This window comes from Diabrotica virgifera, chromosome 9, assembly GCF_917563875.1.
Source record: "Diabrotica virgifera virgifera chromosome 9, PGI_DIABVI_V3a".
NCBI classification, from domain to species: Eukaryota; Metazoa; Arthropoda; class Insecta; order Coleoptera; family Chrysomelidae; genus Diabrotica; species Diabrotica virgifera.
The window spans coordinates 184,768,183-184,791,359 of NC_065451.1; the positions used below are offsets into that span (position 1 = coordinate 184,768,183).

Here is a 23,177-nt window from a genome sequence, read left to right on the forward strand (position 1 = left end):
GACTACTAGAAACAACAGAGATGAAAATACTTCGACGAATATCAGGGAAAAGTCTGTTGGATAGGGAGAGAAGCGAAAACATAAGAAGATCATGCAATGTAGAAGACATAAATGGATGGGTGACAAAACGGAAACAGGAATGAAACGAACACATTAGTAGAATGGCAGAGGATAGGATAGTGCGAATGGCACGAGATAAGTCACCAAATGGACGTATAAGTATTGACAGACCAAAAAAAGATCGTGCGATAATTTAAACAATTTAGGAGGCTAATATTGAAGAAGAAACATGCTTTAAAGTCTACATACAAGAAAGACGAAGAAGAAGAAGAAACTAAAAATGCCGATTTTCATGCTCAAAAACACAAAATAATAGTACATTATTTAACGAGCATGTAATGATGTTAATTATAATATGTTAATAATACACAGATGCGAAAGCTATGTGATGAGGCCGGTACAGAAATTCATCATCATCAACTAGGCTATATTTGTCCACTACTGAACGTAGGCCTCCCGTAAAAATTTCCACCTATTTCTATCTTGAGCTTCTTGCATCCAATTTGTGGTGATGCGCTTGATATCATCCGTCCATCTAGTCGGTGGTCGTCCTCTGCTTCGATATGCCTCCTGCCTTGGTCGCCATTCCAGAATCTTTTTGGTCCATCTGTCATCCGTCAGTCTGGCAACATGTCCTGCCCAAGCCCATTTAGCCATGGCTATTCTTTCAACTGCCTCCGTGACTCCTGTTCTTCTTCTTATTTCTAGGTTTGGTACTTTATCTCTGATGGTAATACCTAACATTGATCTTTCCATAGCGCGTTGTGTAACTCTTATTTTATTTATTGTTCTTTTTGTTAGAGTTAGTGTTTCTGCACCATATGTAAGAACCGGCAAAACACACTGGTCAAAAACCTTTCTTTTTAAACAAACTGGAATATTAGACTTGAAAATGTTATTTAATCTACCGAAGGCAGCCCATGTGAGACCTATCCTTCTTTGTATTTCAGTTGTCTGGTTATCTCGGCCTAAGCGAATCTGATGCCCTAGATATTTGTAAGCTATTACTTGGTCGATGCTATGACTTTCAATCTGAATTTTATCGCTGACTACAAGGTTGGTCATAAATTTTGTCTTTGAGGTGTTAATTTTAAGACCAATTGTTTTTGACACTTTATAGAGCGTGTGCAGCATTTTTGTAGCTTTATCAACTCTATCAGATATTAAAACGATGTACAGAAATTGGTAACCTTGAAACTGAGGAACACCGTTGTTGTGCCGGTGTTTGCACCAATACAATGGATAACTTACAAAATAGTTAATTTGGTCTATGATAGTTACTTTTACACCTGATTTGATATTTACTATATTTACACTAAAAATTGAGACAAACAAAACTTAACAAAACATTTTAGTCATTTAATAAACTTCCGTATTAAACGAAAAAGTATAAAAAAAGTAGCTTTCAAGTGAACAGGAAAAAAATATAATAGGTAATTTGAGAATTCTAGGTACCTACCTATGTCCTTAACAAAACAAGAGAAAGTAAACTGGCTGTTAGAAAAGTGACAGTCGTTAAAAATTTCTGTGTACATATTGAAAAAGTATAAAAAGTAGCTTTGAAGTGAACAAGAAATAAATATAATAGGTAATTTGGGAACTACAGGTATGGCCTTAACAAAACAACAGCAAGTAGTTAATATAATACTTCGTTCGTTTGTTGATAAATATAATCAAATTAAATTAAAATATTTTTTATTTACTAGCCGAACAATTAATAAAAACATCACGTTACTTAACATTTTGTCTATTACGTAGTCTAAGTAGATACGTTGCTAGCATTTTCTTTATACATATTTATTGTTATATGTGAACAATTAATGAAATTAAAATTTGTAGTAGTATTTATATTTAAACTATCTGGATTAAAAATAATTTCGCTGTAAAGCGAAATCAAGAGACATCTTATATTTCAGTTCGTTCAGAGAGCGTCACAAATACTCTTACCGATTTCAAAGCTCCTTAGCTTTCTTTAGAGAGTGTATATATGACTATCTCTGGACGAACTGAAACAAATCCGACTCATAGTATCGAATTACAACAAAATAACATGATATGGATGCCCTGGCGACATCTGCATAAAACAATTCAAAGTTTTATTTTAATAAAATTAAACATAAAACTTTTATTGAGACCAAGTTTCTGGTAACGCCTTCGTGATTTCTATTATTTAAAAACCAATTGAATGCTGAAATCAAAGAAGACCCGGGGATCGATGAAGACTTTTTAGATTTCATTTATGATATGATGGTATTCTGAACAATCTTGCACATTTTCAGCAGGCTGCGAATTTTTGTAACCTCTTCTTCTTCTTGTAGTGCCTATCCGTTTAGGATGTTGGCGACCATCATGGCAATCTGTACTTTGCACACTGTTGCTCTGAAAATATTTGTAGTGGTCGTGTTGAACCACGTACGTAGATTTTTCAGCCACGAAATCCTTCGCCTTCCTGGTCTTCGCTTTCCCTCTACTTTTCCCTGTAAGGCCAGTTGCAGTAGTCCATATCTTTCACTGTTCCTCATGATGTGACCGAGATATTCGATTTTGGCTGATTTTATTTTGATTAACAGCTCTTTCTCTTTTTGCATTCTCAGCAAAACACCCTCATTAGTAATGTGGTCGGTATAAGATATCTTCAGGATTCGACGATAAAGCCACATCTCAAAAGCCTCAATTTTCTTGCAGGTGGCGTCTGTGAGAGTCCACGACTCAACTCCGTACAACAGTATGGGAAATATATAACATCGTAGTAATCTGACTTTTATGGGTATCGACAAATCATGACATTTGAACAACTTTGTCATTTTTTAAAATGCAGATCTTGCTTTCTCGATCCTACATTTGATTTCTATAGAATGGTCCCAATTTTCATTGACGTTCGTACCCAGGTAGGTATATGTTTTTACTCTTTCTATTTGTTGACCATTCACACTGATTCGTCCAAATTGCTGTTTGTTCTTAGAGATAATCATACATTTTGTTTTCTTAGTGTTTAGTGAAAGTCCGTATCTCTGACTGACTTCTGCGATCTGTTCATTAACTCCTGTAGGGCTTCAGAACTGTCAGCGAATACCACAGTGTCGTCTGCGTATCTTATGGTATTGATACATTCTCCGTTAATTCGAATTCCGGCTTCAATATCATCCACTGCTTCTTGAACGATTTCCTCAGAGTAGATGTTAAACAGCAGTGGGGATAGTATACATCCCTGACGGACCCCACGTTTGATTTTGATATCGTCGGATTCTCCTGCCTCTGTCCGGATAGAGTATGTTTGATTCCAGTACAGATTGCTGATAATCCTTAAATCACAGGTGTTAATTCCAATGTTGGTTAATATCTCCATCAGCTTGTCGTACTTTACTGTATCGAACGCTTTATGGTAATCAATGAAACATGCATAAATATCGCAATTTACGTCTCTACATCGTTGAAATAGCACTTGTATATTAAATAGAGCCTCTCTTGTACCCACTGCATTTCGAAAACCAAATTGTGTTCGGCCGATTTTTTCTTCGCAGTTTATATATCCTTTGTTGTATAATTTTTAGAAATAGTTTTAAAATATGGCTCATTAAGCTGATGGTTCGGAAATCACTGCAGGATACGGACTTTGTTTTCTTTGGTAAAGCAACAAACGTCGACTTCAACCATGTTTTTGGTATTACTCCGCTTATGTCGTTAAATATTTTGGTTAGGCGTTGAGTACCGTCGCGGTCGGTGTTAAATAATTTTATGAGTTCAGCATATGCATTGTCAGGTCCAGGAGCTTTGCCATCTTTTAGTTGTGATATTGCTGTTTCCACTTCATCTGATGTGATTGGTAAGTGGTCATCACATATGTAGGATGGAGGTTGTCCGGATCTAGTATCATCAAAGAGTTCCTGTATGTATTTTGTCCATATGCAGATTTCTTGATTTCTGTCTGTGATGATATTCCCCTGTTGGTCTCGCAATTTGCTAGCCGTGTTTGATTTCTGAAGACTAGCTGCTTGTTTCACCTTTTTATGCATGTTAAACGTATCATGTTTTTGTTATCTCTTCACACTGTGATTTTAACCAATTTTCTTTGGCCTTTCTTATTTCAGTTCTTATTTGTCTCTGAATCGTGTTGTAGATTATTTTGTTGTTTTTTGATTTTCTTCTTTCTTCCATAAGTTGTAGTATATTGTCGTTCATCCAACGTTTTCTCATCTCTTTCTTTTCTATTAGATGTTCTTCTCTGATGCTGTTAAAGGTTTCACATATATTTTGGAGTGATTCTTCGGCATTATATGTTTGCTGCAAATTACATATGTTTGTAACCTCGGATGTGTAAATTGACCGGAGTATTTGGTTTTTTCGGAACACCGTAGTAGATTTTGAAGTAATTTTTTGTTGCTAGGGATTTATAACTGTTGCATATTAAGAGCATAGGCGTAAAATGTCACCTGTCAACATATTCAATGTGTTTAAATGTTAGATGAAGTAGTTTTCAATCCTAATAGCAATATTAATAATATTTAAAAATATTACTAAAAGATTTTTAAATTGAAAACTTATTGGTCCATTTTCTTGGTAACACCTCCATGGCTTCTAAAATTTGCAAGCCAGATGAATGCTGAAGCAAAGAAGACAAGAGGGAATTCAAAAACTTACAATTCACGACCCCGTCTGTTCAGTTGGTAAATTTCAACAGAAAATGGACCTAGTTACTCAATTATTAGAAGTAACGACCAATATAAAAATAAAATAAAAATTCCATTTTTATTCAGTTGCAATGCGAAGGCAAAACAATCTTATTTTTCAATTAGAATAGAATACCGTATTCTAATTGAAAAATAAGATTGTTTTGCCTTCGCATTGCAACTGAATAAAAATGGAATTTATATTTTATTTTTATATTGGTCGTTACTGCTTTGAGTAACTAGGTCCATTTTCTGTTGGAATTTACCAGCTGAACAGACCGGGTCGTGAATTAGTTCATATAGAACAAGTTTTTGAATTCCCTCTTGTCTTCTTCGCTTCAGCATCCATCTGACTTGCAAATTTTAGAAGCCATGGAGGTGTTACCAAGAAAATGGACCAATAAGTTTTCAATTTTAAAAATCTTTTAGTAATATTTTAATATTTTTAATATTGTTATTAGGATTGAAAACTACTTCATCTTTCAATTGCCAGATGACGCTAGTCACCTAGTCCATTCACGTCAGTTGCGGTGTGGGGGACGAACTCTCGATGTTGGTCAATTGGAGTATGGAGTAGCAGGCCTACGTTCTCTCCGATGAGACTCCAACTGAATAAAATTGAAATTTTTATTTTATTTTTGTTTTAATTTTTTTCAAAACCAGAGAAAAGTAATAAGTATCTTTGAAAATTTTAAACGCAGAATGAAAGATTACGTTATTACCGAGGGCCGAAAGTCCCTAAAAAGTTTTATAATGTTTATTTTAATAAGTTACAGGGGTGAAAAAAAAAGAGAAAATTTAGTGTGACTTTTAATTTCAAATATCTTATTCAAAAGAAACTTTTTGGTTATTCTAAGAGACTTTCGGCCCTCGGTAATAATGCAATTTTTCATTCTGTTTAAATTTTTCAAAAATATTTATTATTATTACCTTTTAAACACATTGAACATTTTGACAGTTGACATTTTGAAATAAAAGTTGACAATAAAAACACATAAAATCTTTATTTTTTTTTCATACAGGAGCAATGATTTCCTCGTTATTTTGAGTGTATACTTGTTATAACATATCACATTATTCTGACATCAAGTCGCTGTCGCAAGTACTTTGCAATCTTAATTACAAGACTGGTGTATTTCTTGATTCTAAAACTACTGAATCGCCTGAGATTTCTACAGAGTTCATTTAATCTCTAATGGTAGGTACTATCGTATTATTTATTTTCTTTTCTTTAACTTCTTCTCTAATCTGTTTTTCTTTAGATAAGTACATATTTCTAAAAAGTATTGACAAAATTATTTGAAATAAAATATCCCAAAAAGGTTTAAGATAAACTGCTGGAAATACGAATTATTATAGTAGCAGTATATAGCAGTGTCTCATATTGCCCATGTCAGCCCCCACTTAGTTCACTCTTGTGAATTTATTTATTGCAGTAGAAATAAACAAACCAAGACACGTTAAATGCTACTAGGAGCACTCCCGAATCATAGTTTACAATTTCTATACATTGTAAATCCCAAATAATGATTTCCAAAGTTTATACATTGTAAATTATGATTATTAGGTAGTGCTCCTAGTAGCATTTAACGTTTGTATATTTCTACTGCATCTTGATTGTAAATTTAGTATTAGTGTAAAATAGAGTAAACAGAAACTAATTATTATTAAGTATATTCTATGGGAAATAAGCCACAATTTTACTAAAAAATGAATTTATTAACGTTTATTTATTATATTTTAATATATACTTAATTATAAAAATGCCACAAGGAAATAGCTTCAGAACAACATTAAGAAACTAATTAAGGCCGGTTTCACAAAGTAAAGTTAACTTGTGGTTAAGAGATAACCTCAAAATTACCCCAAAATATGCGTTTCAGTTTCATAATTGTTACCCTTCTGGGTATACCCATGAGGGTAACCCACTCCAACCTCTGGTTAAAAATTCTGTGAGTTAACCATACTTCGCCGTTGACCTGAAACTAGAACGCATATTTTGGGATAACCTCTGGTTATCTCTTAACCACAAGTTAACTTTACTTTGTGAAACCGGCCGTTAGTCTATTATTATATGTTTCCGATAGTTTGACTGAGTTACAGTGACAATAGCATAGCTAATTCAGTTTGTTTAGAATCCACAACTAAAACAAAATGGTTATATGACGTCATAATAATGTGTGGTGAGGTGGAATGTCGTTAGATTCTATATGTAATGTTTATAGGAATTGGCACATACAACGCTCTGTATATTTTATTAATATTTGAATCCTCACTTAAATACGAGTTCAACCATATGACCATATGCATCTTGGTATTTTATCTAGTCACGAAGGTCTTCTTCTTCAGGTGCCATCTCCGCTACGGAGGTTGGCAATCATCATAGCTATTTTAATTTTTGAGGCAGTAGCTCTAAATAGTTGTTTTGAGCTGCATCCAAACCATTCTCTGAGGTTCTTCAGCCATGAAATTCGTCTTCTGTCGATGCTTCTTCTGCCATCTATCTTTCCCTGCATTATGAGTCGCAGGATGCCATACTTCTCGCCCCGCATCACATGTCCGAGATACTGTAGTTTTCTTTCTTTAATTGTAAGTTCAACTTCCTTCTCTTTACCTATTCTTCTCAGTACTTCATTGTTCGTAACTCTATCTACCCAGGAAACCCTCATAATTCTTCTATAGGTCCACATTTCAAAGGCGTTAAGTCGTCTCATTGTCTCTACATTTAACGTCCATGATTCCAGTCCATAGTATAGTACACTATATACGTAACATTTTGTTAGGCGTACTTTAAGAGCTAATGTTAAATCTTTGCTACATAGGACCTTTTTCATTTTCATTAAATTAGAACGTGCTTTCTCGATTCTCACTTTGATTTCTGCAGAGTAGTCATTATTTTCAGTTATAAGTGTTCCTAGGTAAGTGTACTTTTTTACTCTTTCGATCTGCTGGCCCTCTACTATCAAGATTTCGTTAGTATTATGGTTGTTTTTACTAATTTTCATAAACTTCGGTCTTTTTGATATTGAGAGAGAGTCCGTACTCCCTACTACACCTTACTATTTTACTCATGAGTATTTGCAGGTCTTGTAAACTATCGGCTATTATTACTGTATCATCTGCATATCTGATGTTATTAACTAAGACTCCATTTACTCTTATGCCGACTGTTTCATTTTCCAGAGTTTCCCGCATTACCTCTTCAGAATAGGCGTTAAATAATAGAGGTGATAGTATGCAGCCTTGCCTGACTCCTCTCTTTTTTTCCATTTCTTCAGATGTTTCTTTTTCTATTCTTACTATTGCTCGCTGATTGTAATAGAGATGTGTTATTAGTCTTAAATCTCTTTCATCTAGGTTTTTAGTTTTTAGAATTTCCATGAGTAGGTCATGTTTTACTTTATCAAAGGCTTTATTGTAGTCTATAAAACAAATGTAAAGAGAACGGTTAACATCCAAACATCTCTGTGTCAGCACGTTGAAGGAGAATAATGCCTCTCTGGTGCCCATACCATTGCGGAAGCCATATTGAGTGTCGCTAATATCCAGCTCCAGTTTAGAGTGTATTCTGGCGTGGATAATTTTCAGCAGAATTTTCAAGGTATGTGACATTAAGCTTATGGTTCGGTAGTCACTGCATTCTTTGGTATTCATTTTTTTTGGCAAACACACAAATGCTGATGTCAACATTTCTCTAGGGATGATTTCCGTAGTATAGATAGCGTTGAACAAGTCTACTATTATGTCCAAGTTTTTCTCGTTGACCAACTTTATCAGCTCGATAGGTAATTCATCTGGACCAGCAGATTTATTAGTTTTCATAGAGTTTATTGCCTGACCAACCTCTGATTTGGTTATCTCTGGGCCTACGTCTCCGGTTTGGCTATCTACGGATGTACTAGCTTCTCTCTGGTCATGAAATAGTTCCTCGATGTACTCTTTCCATCGTCGTAGTTTTCGTTCTGTCTCCATTATAATATTTCCGTTTTTGTCGAGCAATATATTTGAGGTTCTTCTATTTCCTATTCCGGCTAGTTCTTTGACTTTTTTTATGTAGGTTGAAGTTGTCATATCTGTTTTGAATTTCTTCTATTTCTTTACATTTTTCAGAGAAGTAGGTTTCTTTAGTCTCCCTAATTTTTCTTCTTATTTGGTTTTGAAGCTGTTTATAGCGGGTCTTATTTGTTTTGTTTTTTCTTCTTTCATTCATCAACTCTAGAATTCCGTCCGTCATCCATTCTTCTTTCTTACATTTGGTTGTTGTAAGTACTTTCTTACTTGGCTCTAATATCGAGGTTTTGAAGAATTGCCACTGCTGTTCTACGTTGCAATTATTTCCTGGGTTTCTATCTAGATTTGTGTTGATTTCATGTTTCAAATTTTCTTTTGTTTCTTCTGACTTAAGTTTCTGTATGTTAAGTTTATTGTTGTTGTGGCTTTTTTGCGTCTTTTTTAGTTGAAGTTGAAACCTAGCAATAAGAAGACTGTGATCAGAAGATACGTCTGCTCCTGGATATGCCTTTACTGCCTGAATTGAGTTTCGATATCTGTGCTTTATTAGGATGTAGTCAATTTGATTTCTGACGATTTTGTTGTCTTTGTCAGCTGGCGATTTCCATGTATAAAGGCGTCGATTAGGTAATTTAAAGAATGTATTTGCGACTATAACATTATTCTCCTGGCAAAATTCTATTAGGCGATCCCCTCTATCATTTCGTTCGCCAAGTCCATATGGCCCTACATTAGGGTAGCATTTTCCTTCGCCAATTTTTGCATTGAAATCACCCATGATCACTGTTATGTCTCTAGATGCTGTGAACTGTAATGTTTTTTGAAGTTCGCTATAACAGTTTTCTATTTCTTCCTCATTTTTGTCAGCAGTTGGCGCATAAATCTGAATTAGGTTCATTTTTCCATGAGTTGTCAATAACTAAATAATAAATAAATCTTCTCAGTGCCAAACAGTTTTGAAGTAATTCATAAAATAATTCATAAAATTAACAGTATTTTAACGTCTATTGAAAATTTTTGTATTATTCGTCTGCTATAACTTTTCCCATGCGTCACGATTCATTTTCAAACAAATTAAGTCAAAACATACAGTGAAACGAACGTTGATGTGTATATACATTTTGTATAAGTACTGTATACTATACACACATCGGCGTACGTTTCACTTTATGTTTTGACTTAATTTTTTGAACATTAATCGTAACGCATGGGAAAAGTTATAGCAGACGAGCAATAAAAAAAATTGTATTCTTTTATTATTTTCTATAGCCTACTCCAGTTGTTATTTTCGGTATGTGTCGGTACTAATGACAATATATACAACCTAAAGACAGTCCACAATAGTTATTTGAGTATTATCTTGAAAATATGATTATGAGTATTTTGTTAATGACTAAAATATATTTATGAAAAAGAATATCAGCTACAAGTAAATCAATTCAATGATATCTAATCCTAATATTAATATCACATATGTTGTAACCTGTCTGCAATAATATGACATTGCTATTTAAAACAGATCCTATACTTTATTTCACGTTAAGAACAGAACGTTTGGCTTATCCAGATCAGTGTTGCCAAACCTATCAGGCACGTGTTGCTACTAGTTTGCCGATATACGATTCATTCTCGATACGATAGAAGCGGCATCGGCCCGTTTCTATCGTCCCTAAGAAATAAGTGCCCTATTTACGCAATGTTCTGTTCTCAACGTGAAACGCTCTCTAGCATTTATCAATTGGATATGATTGAGACGTGAGTCTATAACTTTATTTTTGCTACGTCTATAATAGCTTAAAACTGACTGACTTAAAACATTAGCACTTCTAGGTATTTAGCTTCATTTTGCTGTTCGACTCAGCGCTGTCGTGCGCTCTTTACTATTCTTTTGAGTTACCCCTTATCTTTGTAATGATAACTGCTTGGGACTTCACCGAACTTATTGCTATTTTCCATTGGATACTCCATTGTTCTATTGTATCCAATACTGTCTGTAGATTTCTCATATTTATATCCAGGTTCCAGTGTTTTGCTGCGATTTCAGTGTCGTCTGCATAAATATATGCTATATAGAAGGAGTGATAATACTGTCCCATGTGGTACTTCATCTTTTGAGGCACCGTGTTTAGATAGAATTGGTCCTATATGAACCCTGAACCTCTGGTCGCTTAGGTACGAGGATTTAAGTTTCGTCATTGCTCGGCTGTAAACCATAATCTCTCACTTTGTCATGAGAGCCTTCATACCACACTCTGTCGAAGGGTTTGCTTCCATCCAGGAAGGTTTCTCCTATACAGGGGGTCCCCGAAAATAGTGCGTTCCTTTAAGGTATGGATTTAATACACAATTTAGAACAAAAAAGCCCTGTAACATTTTTTTCTAAAGTTAACCGTTTCCAAAAAAAAATTGCATTGTTCTCCATATAAGTGAATTTTTATTTTCATAAATTTGAATGACATGACAACGTAGCCTAGAAGAACTTGCTGTGACTGTGGATATTAAACCTAATAACCCGTTGTTTATTTATTTTGCAGTGTGATTTTTGGGGTTGTTGACATCGTAGGTACCTACCTGCAAAATAATGGATATGGGATTGGTTGATATTTACATTATTTTACCTACCAGATGCAACTGACCTACAAACCTACTTTTTTAATCTTTAGATTTTTGAGTTGCGCGTTGTTGCCAAACTTCAATTTGCATGTCAAAATGTATTTTCGTTTTTTGGTCAAACGGATCAAACGGTCTAAAAACGGAGAAAAAAATGTTAAAGACTTTTTCTCTGCATTACGCCTTCTATACATCATCACCATTCTCTTTGCCTTATTCCTATGAGGGGTCGGCTTCCCTAATTGCATTTCTCCACACAATTCTATCTTGGGTCATATCAATGTCAATCCCCTTTGGGATTTTTGTCTGTCACACAACACACCACTCGCTTCTTTCCACTTCATCCATCCAGCCCTAATTCTACTGCATGCATCTCCATCTATTTCTCTATTACTCTGTAATACCGATCCCAGGTACTTAAAACTATTGCTTTTTACAATCAGTTCACCATCCAAAGATACCATTTTATTTGTAGTAACTATATCTTTAAATGAACATTGCAAATACTCTGTCTTTGTCCTACAAAGTTTTAAACCTTTTTTCCTCCAGAGCTGGCTCCACTGTTCCAGTTTTTGTTCTAAGTCTCTTTCACTATTTCCTACTAACACGACATCATCCGCATACATAAAGCACCATGGAATGTTACCCTGTAGTTTCGCTGTTATCTGGTCCAAAACTAATGAGAATAAATACGGACTAAGCACAGAGCCTTGGTGCAATCCTACTTTCACATGAAATTTATCAGTCTCTCCCACACCTGTGCTAACGCTAGTCGTTACTCCCTCATACATATCCCTCACAATCTTTACATATTCACCAGGGACTCCTTTCTTATTTTGAATGCCCACCACAGAATCTCTCGAGAAACTTTATCATATGCTTTCTCAAGATCAATGAATACCATATGGACGTTTGTTTCTTTACTCCTGTATTTTTCGATCAACTGCCTTATAATGAAAATTGCATCTGTTGTTGATCTGCCCTGCATAAAGCCAAATTGATTCTCGGATATTTCGGTCTCTTCACGTATCCGTCTATCAATTACTCTTTCCCATATTTCCATGGTGTGGCTAAGCAGTTTTATAGTCCTGTAGTTTGTACATTGTTGTATATCTCCCTTGTTTTTGTAAACAGGTACCAGTATACTGCTTCTGCATTCGTCTGGCATTTGTCCAACTTCCATAATTCTATTAAATAAACCTGCTAGTCACCTTGTCCCTGTCTCTCCCAATGCTCTCCATACTTCCCCAGGAATATCATCTGCTCCTACCGCTTTTCCTTTCTTTATTTTTTGAAGCGCTTGAGCCACTTCCTCGATTGTTATTTTGGTGACCATTGCTGCTACTGTCTCCGTTGACTCTACAGGCTGTCTTCTATATATGCCTTCTATATATACCTACCTTTAAGGAGCGCACTATTTTCGGGGACATCCTGTATATTGATTCTGGTTGAATCCAGCTGATATGTACTTTGTAAGTCGGAGTACTTGTAGTTTGCCGGAATGTTGAGCTTTGAATCCGAATAGCAATTCTGATTCTGTCCGATTCTAAATCGTCTGTAGACGATTCTTCTACAGACTAGACGAATGTGTTTTCTATAGTTTCTTAAAGTTATTTGGGGCCTCCATATTTCTTGCATGTTTTGGCCCCCTTCCTTCATTTCTTGTACGCAATTGTCCCACTTCTGGCTTCTATGTTCTATTAATGCCTATTTGACTTGTCGGTTTGCCATATTTTTGTCTTTCTGATTTCTGTTTCTTCTGGCTCTCTTTTTAACTCAATTCGTTTCCTTTTGTATTCTCATTTTTCTTCTAAATCTTTCTCAATGACCGTATGTACACTCGGTCTGCCTTCTCACTTCAGTTTCATCTTTTGCTGTGAGCGTATATTCATTTTTATACTTAGGTACTTACTAGATATGTTTTTTTCGTATATATGCTCACGAAATTATTGATAATAAATTTTGAGCAATAACTTATCTACAACTTTTCAATTCATAACAATGACTTCTTTTTGCAAACAGACAACAATTTTTTATACATTCCTATCTAAATAAATATTTATATCACTTAATCAAGTTAAAACATAGAACAAGACAAGTTTTTGATTTTTAAAATACACAATTTTATTTTTACTCGAGGCTATGTCTCGATAGAGGACATCATCAGTAGGGTTTGCGATGTTGCCAAATCGAGATTCGACCTTTTAAGGCCACACAAGAAAACAAAATGTGCCTCCTAATATTCACGCAAGATTAAAATTTTACACCATGTATTCCTAAAAAAAATAATGACAATTAATAGGCTTCAGTTTAGATTAATAAAATGAAGTGCCGGTCAACTTTGACCGGTTGTATCTCAGGAACCACTCATCACAACTAAACGTTGTTTTCTTTTAAAGAAAGCGTCCTGCCGCTTTTTTTACAATACTGTGTTCACGATTTAATTTAATGTAATATTTCATGAGATATTCTATTTGTTTATAAGCCAAAAAATTGTTTATAATTTTAAAATATTCCTGAGGCCACTTAAATAGTCCAATTTCAATTCTGTAAAGTACATTATATAGGTACAGTATCTTTTTATACAAAAATTATAGTTATTCTTATGTATCATAATTATTGTGGTTATTACAGTGACCGTATTTTTTTAATTAACAATTCAATTGTTGCTAAACTGTTTATTCAATTTCCATTGGCTTCTGGAATTATAATCTATAAGAAAAGAGCTTTTATATTACCAAGTTATTTAATTATTATTTAAACAATTACTTATCTAAAATTTTAGTTCAAAATTAAAGATTTTGTTGGAAAAACCCGCATTTTCCGGGGAAAATTTTCGTCGAAATAAATCGGGGAAAACACGTCTCTATGCAGAATTTAATTACGGTGAATTTTTTTTGGGTGTTTTTGGTGTAAAAATAAAATCTTTGGAGTTACAGAGCAAAAATTGAAAAAAAACACGATTTTCTGGCGCCATTTTGTTTATAAAAAAAGTAGCACACTATCTGCGGACTTAGCATACCTATATTATTGATATAATATACAATCATAAGATTCGATTTCAGTAATTAAATTGCTGGTAAATAACTTTAATAATAATATTATGTGATGTTTCAACTTAAAATGTTTTATTTAGAACAGCGGTTCTCAACCTTTTTGAGTGATGTACCACCTACAGTTATTTTTATTATTTTTGGTACCACCTATATTTTTAAATTGTATTATCAATACTTACTAAGTACTACTATTTTAATTTTTTCTGTGTTTTGTGTACCACCGCCAATAATGATATGTACCACTAGTGGTACATGTACCACAGATTGAGAACCTCTGATTTAGAACATATGTATTTTAATCAATCCTGCGTGAATTTTAGAAAACACATTTGAAGATGATTCCACTGAGAGGCCGAATAGCTAGACAATACCAATATCATGTGGTTCATCTTAAAAACTAGTCTTCCTCTTATCACATTTTCTCATGAAGCACTTTCACTTCTTTTCATTTTATACATTCATATCCTACTCCAGCTTAAGAAGATTCTTTTATTTATATTGGAGTACTGGCTCAGCTGTTAAAGATATGTTAATACAACCATAATTGGCATAACACCTTTCAAAAGATGTTTGAGGGGGATGAGAAATCCATCATGAGAAAATATGAATGTTATACTTAACTTAAAGTTTATAAATAAATAAATCAATTTTTAATACAATACCCCTAAAACTATTAATGACAAAAATAATTTATTAATATAGTAAAACAATTTCAGAGGAAAAAATATATTTTGTTTCGATCTTTGTTTATCGGAAAGAGAATGAAACAAAACAAACAAAATCATAAAATAATACTTGCTTTCAGTTTATCTATTGGGTTAAATTTTATTCAGACTGAATTTAAAAAGAATTTAGGTAAAAGTAGGGGAGCAAAGTATACTAAATGTGCAGTAACTCGAGCGTTATGGGACCTATTGGGTTGTGAAGAGTAGGTCCTAAAACCAAAAAAAGTTAAGTAAAGTTTTCCATTTTAGTGGGCGCTTGCCATTTTTTAATTTAATTTTCCATTTCTAACAATGGTTTTTTTCCGATTATAACGACATCTATCCATAATTCGAAAAAATGTTTCGAATAAAAGTTACTTACTTTTACGTAAGGAATCTAAATCTCCAATAAAAAATGGGGGTTCCTATTTAAGATTTTAAAGTAATCCCCCACCTCACCTCTGAGGGGGTCGTGTTTGGTGCCATTCAATAGATTTTTCAAAAATATTGAATAAGTGTATTTTACACTTTTTCGATCTGATGTTCATTTCGCGAAATATTTTCCCTCTCCGTGGGAAGTCGTGTTTGGTATCATTTTTAGTTTTTCGATCTGTCATTCATTTCGCGAAATATTCGCTTTTTTCTTGTGAAACTTTGGGACTCACCCATTTCCTTACGTTCGGCTCAAATCGTCAGATTTTTGAAATATACACTCTTTTGCATTTACTTAACTTACCTTATCTTAATCTGACAATTTCGAGTTTTTAAGGATAGATTTTTTTTTAGGTCCCCCTTAACGAACTCCCCTGTTAAGAGCCACTATATGGTACTGCTACATCTGTAGGGTACCAGGTTTCTCTCCATATGCCAATCTGACGCGCTCGAGTAACTGCAAAAACCCCCGCTTGGGCTCCCCTATCATAATTATGATATCAGAAATTAAAAAGTATATTTATTTCTCTATCAATAAGAATAAAAATCTTCGCATACTGCGCAGGAGGCGCATAAAAATCTTCACATAAAATTGAGGCCGCAGGAGAACTTAAAGTAAGCAGATGTCATGGCTCAAGAACATTCGCGATTGGACACGAATACGCAGTGCAGAACAACTATTAACCGAAGACCTTGTACAACTGGTCAAATTAATTGCCACCGTGAGTGGTACCTAATATGACACTAAAAGAAGAAGAGAAAGCACAGGAGAAATATAAATTTGCAGCGAATTGAATAAGTTTAAAAACTATTTGGTTATGGGGTAATACTGGCCTAGAATTATACCAAATATAGTCTTTCTTTAAGTATTTTTCGATCAGTCTTTCATGACCCTCAGACCATCTGAAATTGTTTTCAATCAAAATCTGTTCTATTAACCTTTTAAGTTAATTTGTAATATCACTAAATATAAACCTCTGCGCTTCGCGCTTTTTAACAAAATTCCATAGCTTTCTTATTTCTTTTTCTAGCATATTAGCCGATCCAAAAAGGAATGGATGAGATACATTATAAGATCTATAAACAATATTGTATAAGTCAGACTCAGACAAAACCAACGGTTCAATATTGGTATGAGTAAAATTGAGTTTCTTAAAAAGAGTACCGGTAATGTGGATACCATACTTGTAAATAGCAAATATCACATCTGGCGTATAGAGCAGCGCCCAACCCGGGCAGTACGCCGGGTACACTCTTTCAGGGTACTCCCAAAAAGACACCCCCCATTTTGATCTATAGGACCTTAATACTAAGCTATTATATCTAGGTGTACAAAATAAACCTTTCCTAGCACCATGAGGGGATAAATCGTAGATCAGTAAGCTTTTTAGCTTCAATCTAGGTTGAACAGCTTGGTTGATAGTACGTCTCCCTGTCTCACTCCCACATTGATGCCAACGTTTCTAAAGATGAAATCATTACAATGTAAGCACACCTTAAAGCTAAAATTGCGCCAAAGAATGATCAAATGCTATATTTGGTCTGTGTTATTCCATGGCACCGAAACTTGGACTCTAAAGGCTGATATGATCAATCGCCTAGAGGCCTTTGAGATGTGGTTGCATAGAACAATGCTCCCAATTTCCTCTACAGCGATGCAAACCAACGAAGCTATTTTAAATAGAGCAAATTTCGTTTATGATTTACTGAAAGCTATTAAAGCAAGGAGAGATACAACATACTTCAGCTGATTATACAGGGGAAAATCCAGGGCAAGAGAAGTGTAGGAAGGAGACTAATCTCGTGGTTGCGTAACTTCAGGGAATGGTACGGATGCACATCAACCGAACTATTCAGAGCAGCAGCATCTAACATCAGAATAGCCTTGATGATTGCCAACCTCCGTCGCGGAGATGGCAGTGAAGAAGATTAAAGCAAGAAAAATTTCATACCTAGGGCATATTCTTAGAGAAACCGGTACAGAACCCTTCAGCTTATCATGAGAGATAAAATCGAGGGTGCAGAGAAATTGGAAGGAAGCAGATGTCATGGCCCAAAATCATTCGTGATTGGACAGGAATACGTATTGCAGAATATCGTGTACAACTGGCCAATGTAATTGCCAACGTTAGGGGACCTAATATGACACTGACATAAGAAGAAGAAAGCACCAGAGAGATGTAAATTTACAGCGAATTGAATAATTTTGAGGACTATTTGGTTATGGGGTAATGGTGGCCTATAATTATACCAAATATAGTCTTTCTTTAAGTCTTTTTCGATCAGTCTTTCATGACCCTCAGACTATCTGAAATTGTTTTCAATCAAAATCGGTTCTATTAACCTTTAAAGTTAATTTGTAATATCACTAAATATAAACCTCTGCGCTTCGCGCTTTTTAACAAAATTCCATAGCTTTCTTATTTCTTTTTCTAGCATATTAGCCGATCCAAAAAGAAATGGCTGAGATACGTTATAAGATCTATAAACAATATTGTATAAGTTAGACTCAGACAAAACCAACGGTTCAATATTGGTATGAGTAAAATTGAGTTTCTTAAAAAGAGTACCGGTAATGTGGATGTCGTCTATCCAAAAGAAATTCGACTTCTGAGCCTCCTTGTAAATAGCAAATATCACATCTGGCGTGTAGAGCAGCGCCCAACCCGGGCAGTACGCCGGGTACACTCTTTCAGGGTACTCCGAAAAAGACACCCTCCATTTTGATCTATAGGACCTTAATACTAAGCTATTATATCTAGGTGTACAAAATAAACCTTTCCTAGCACCATGAGGGGATAAGTCGTAGATAAGAAAATTTTTCATAGTTGGCATGTTGACAAATACATCATCATCAGTCTTCAAGATATATTTGGCTTGAGGGCAATGGTAAACGAAATACTTCAAAGTCATCACATGCTTATAAGTCAGATTTCTGTATGTATCTGCGAAACTGCCTTGAATAACGTCATTATGCAACACGTTTTCCGCTTCTATCATCTTCTGTAAGTGCTCGGAATGAGTACCAACACTGCCAACCATAAATAATACTTTCACGTTGTCTTCCTTTTCTCCCCATGTTTCTCTTATAGTCTGCCTCTTTTCAAAGTTTGAAGGCGCTGAATGCACTAATACTAGTAGTAGTAAAGGAATGGTTTCGTTGCAAATGAAGTTAATCATAGAAAAATTAAAGTTGAGATCAATCAGTTGGTTGTAGTCGTTCTCCGGTACGTGAAGAACTTTTTCGGTGAAGCCGGGGTCATCCTTTGTCAATACTGTGTATGGTGTAGATATTGTTGTGGAGGCTGGAACTACTATATAACGAGGGGTTGACAATTCGTGCCATAATAACAACACTATCACAAATCCCAGTAGAAGAACTACCAACTTGGTCCATGGTCTTTTCTCAAGCATGTTCAGTTGTCATCCTACAACAAAAAAAAATACTTTAGAATAGTTTGTAACAAAGGTTATAGTAGATAGTTATGTGAAGCTTTAAAGGAACAGAAATAGAAACATAGCTTCAAAAGTTATGCATCACCTAAAATTATGTTCATTTTCATAGTAGTTGATTTTTTCGTGGACAAATTAACGGATTCCGCCATTTTTTTCTGTTATTTTAGATTTTCCCTTGGTATTTACACAGTTGGGCAAAGGTTTACTGAAACTTCTTTTCTGAACTTATACCAGGTGGAAGAAAAGAAATATTTTTCTTCGACTTCGACACAAAAGGGATACAATGGACGTTAACCACACGCCTAAGCGACAGGGTCGGATTTAAGGGGGGCCGGCTGGGCAGCTGCCCGGGGCCCCCACATCCCGGGGACCCCACAAAGCCCTAAACTTAAAAAAAAATCAGCACATTATTCAAATGGAATAATTTTTGTCAATCAATTAACTGTGGTATTTCGTTACACGGAGGGTTTCACTCATGTTGAAAGGTTTCTCATATTTTTGCCAACTCACGGTCATAAAGCAGAAGATATATTTAATTCTCTAATGAGGTTCTTGTAAGAATATGATAATGACTTACTTGTATTGAGATGTTGAAAAACTGCAGGGGACAGTCCTAGGACAACGCATCCGTTATGATTGAAAAATACAATGGTGTTAGGCTAAAATTAGATAACATATATATGTATAATATTTTGGCGTTGTGGATTCCGTGTGCCGCCCACTCTCTAAATTTAGTTGCAAAAGCTGCAGCTGAGTGTTATCTCCTGCTATCATAGCATTATTTGATTTCTTGGAAGGACTATATGAACAATATGTATTTTTCACTTCCTCTACATATAGATACAACTTGGTAATCGAATGTTTAAAAGCTGCGTCTTTAACCTTCGGATGACCAGGGTAAATTTTGACCCCAATGCATGTTTTATTTAATAAATTCAGAAATATTTTCAATTTTAAACTCATTATTTTTTTATTTGACTTTAATATCATTCTAGATACACTCATATTTTGTAATAAAAAAAATTCAATATATTTTACGAAAAAGGGGTAGTTATAAGGGGTCAAAGTCGCGGTTTTTATTATATTTTTTTTTGTGACGCTCATGATCGTGATAGTGCACCAAAATTTGGTAATAAGTAGTTCATGACGTAACTAAGTAAAATCTCAGGGGCGGAACGCTGCGTGGCCGACAAAGGGGTGGCGGCAGGGATGAATGTAAAAATTATAAGGGATTTTTTGTGACGGTCGTGATCGAGATAGTGAACCAAAATTTAAGAGTAAGTAGATCATGACGTAAATAAGCAAAATCTCCAGGGGCGTAAACCAGAGTTGGGGATGAGGGTAGTTTTAAGGGGTCAAAGTCGCTGTTTGTATTATTTTTTTTGTGACGCAGCACAACATTTGTCCCCCACGCAGCGTTCCGCCCCTGGAGATTTTACTTAGTAATGTCATGATCTATTTATTCACAAATTTTGGTGCACTATCTTGACCAAAAACGGCAAAAAAACCTTTATATTTTTATAGTCACCCCTGCCTACCACCCCTTTGTACCCCAAGTAGCGTTCCGCCGCTGGAGATTTTACTTTGTTACGTCATGATCTGCTTACTCCCAAATTTTGGTGAACTATCTCCATCATGAGCGTCAAAAAAAAAATAATATAAACCGCGAATTTTACCCCTAATAACTACCCTCGTCCCCCACTCTGGTTTCCGGCTCTGGGGATTTTACTTAGTTATGTCATGGTCTACTCATTCCCAAATTTTGGTGCACTATCTCAATCACGAACGTCGCATAAAACTTTGTCGGCCACGCAGGGGTTCCACTCCTGGAGATTTTATATAGGTACGTCATGATCTACTTATTCCCAAATTTTGGTGCACTATCTCGATCATGAGCGTCAGAAAAAAAATAATAAAAATCGCGACTTTGACCGCTTATAACTACCCTCGTTCCCAACTCTGGTTTCCGGCTTTGGGGATTTTACTTAGTTATGTCATGGTCTACTTATTCCCAAATTTTGGTGCAAAATCTCAATCACGAACGTCGCAAAAAACCCCTTATATTTTTTATATTAACCCTTACCCCCACCCCTTTGTCAGCCACGCAGCGTTACGCCCCTAGAGATTTTACTTAGTTACGTCATGACTAGTGTGACCAACTCCAATTTAGTCAAATTCGGGACAAGGCTGAAAAAACTACCTAAAATCCGGGACTTTTCAATGAAAATCTGGCCATTTTTTTTAATATAAAACTTGATTATCATCATTTTATAGATTATTATTTAGGGTCATTCCATTTCAAATCACTCAATTTTGGAGCAAAAAAAATTTTGGACCTCCGATTTGTCTGGAAATTGGTATATAGATTCTGCCAGACGTAAAAATAAGATATTTAAGGTCAAAAAATCTTCTTCTTATTTTTTTCTCAAAATGTTATTCTATGCGATTTTACAGTGCTTTGGTGTTTATTTATACAAATTTGCATTTTCTATCGTAAAGTACCATGGGAAAACATAATATTTTAATAGGAGGGACTCAAAAATGTCATTATATGGCATTATAACAAGTTACTTTGATTCAAAACAAGCTTTTGATCAAATTTTATAGTGTATAAAACGTTAAAATACCGTTTTTTACATTTTTCTCCATTCCCAAAATACGTTATAATCGATTTGGCTGAAAATTTGCCCACAGATAGACAAAACATATGACTTTAAGTGGTGAGAAGGATTTGAATTATATTACAATACCAAAAAAGTTACATGTAATATTATAGTTAAAAATATAGGCGTCTACTGTAAGTACAATTAACTCGAAAATATCGACCTCACGACAAAAATTGTTAAAAAGAAATTGTAATAATTGTAAAAATACGATTTATTTGGAACAATTTCAGTTAAAAGTGGCGTAGATATTGAGCAAAACAGGTTCTCCTTTAAAATCAAGATGGCGGCTAACGTAACGGAGGAATTCATTCGTGATTTTAAATTTAGGCTACTATTGACTCCCCTAAAGATCAGAAAAATAAAATTTTGGGCAGCTCGGCATTTAAGGTCAAATGCTATTCCGACTGGACTAATATATACTTTATTTGATATATAGACTTTTGAGTCTGATATTACTGCATATAACTTTTTTGGTATTGTAATATAATTTAAATCCTTCTAACCACTTAAAGTCCTATCTTTTGGCTATCTGTGGGCAAATTTTCAGCCAAATCGATGATGATGTATTTTGGGAATGGAGGAAAATGTAAAAAACGGTATTTTAACGTTTTTTACACAATAAAATTTGATCAAAAACTTGTTTTGATTCAAAATAACTTGTTATAATGCCATATAATGATATTTTTGAGTCTTTCTATTAAACTATTATGGTTTTCATTGATACTTTACGACAGAAAATGCAAATTTGTTTAAATAAACACCAAATCACTGTAAAATCGCATAAAATAACATTTTGAGAAAAAAAGAAGAAGAAGATTGTTTGACCTTAAATATCTTATTTTTACGTCCCGCAGAAGCTATATACAAATTTTCAGACAAATCGGAGATCCAAAAATTTTTGCCTGAGTGATTTGACATGGAATGTACCTTTAACATTTTTATGTTTTACAAAATTTTTTTGATGGAATGGGTTGTAATGATAATTACATTTTTGTTAGTTTTTGACGTTTCAACTTCCAATCCGGAAATCATTCTCAAAAAACGAAAAATTGGAAAATCAACTAATGTTAAATTTTCATGTAAACTGAACCTTGGGTTAAAATATAATTATCATTATTTGATATTCATGTTTTTAAATCATCTTTTCAGAAGACAATTATTATTAAAATACAGAAACCGTTTGAACGGTTTGATTTCAAACCAGAGTTTGAGTTTTCATAGAACTATAATACAACGATATAAAATACATGCGTTTTGAATGTGGTATTAACATAACAGCCTGGAAATTGTAGGCTTTTTTTCGTCCCACCAATTCAATTTGATATGTATTCTTAGAAGAATAATGTATTAAAAATTTCAAAATGAAATTTGAAAATTCGGATGGCCCGGAAGCCTTCTCCGGGACGCCGGGAGACGACTTCGTAATTCGGGCCATGTCCCGGATTTTTCGGGCTAGTTGGTCACACTAGTCATGACCTACTTATTCCCAAATTTTGGTGCACTATCTCGATCATG

At 34.6% G+C, this 23,177-nt stretch overlaps 1 protein-coding gene across 4 annotated transcripts in view; it reads right to left on the reverse strand.

The window, feature by feature from the left end:
• Positions 1–10,119: 10,119 nt before the first annotated feature.
• The window catches only part of LOC126891835 (beta-1,3-galactosyltransferase 5-like), a 90,178-nt gene continuing 77,120 nt past the window's right edge, over positions 10,120–23,177 (reverse strand). For all 4 annotated transcript variants that reach the window (XM_050661149.1, XM_050661151.1, XM_050661153.1 and 1 more), the window contains exon 2: positions 10,120–18,968. In XM_050661149.1, the coding sequence (XP_050517106.1) occupies positions 17,893–18,954 (1,062 nt within the window). In that variant the 5' untranslated portion in view covers positions 18,955–18,968 and the 3' untranslated portion in view covers positions 10,120–17,892. The remainder of the gene's footprint in view (positions 18,969–23,177) is intronic.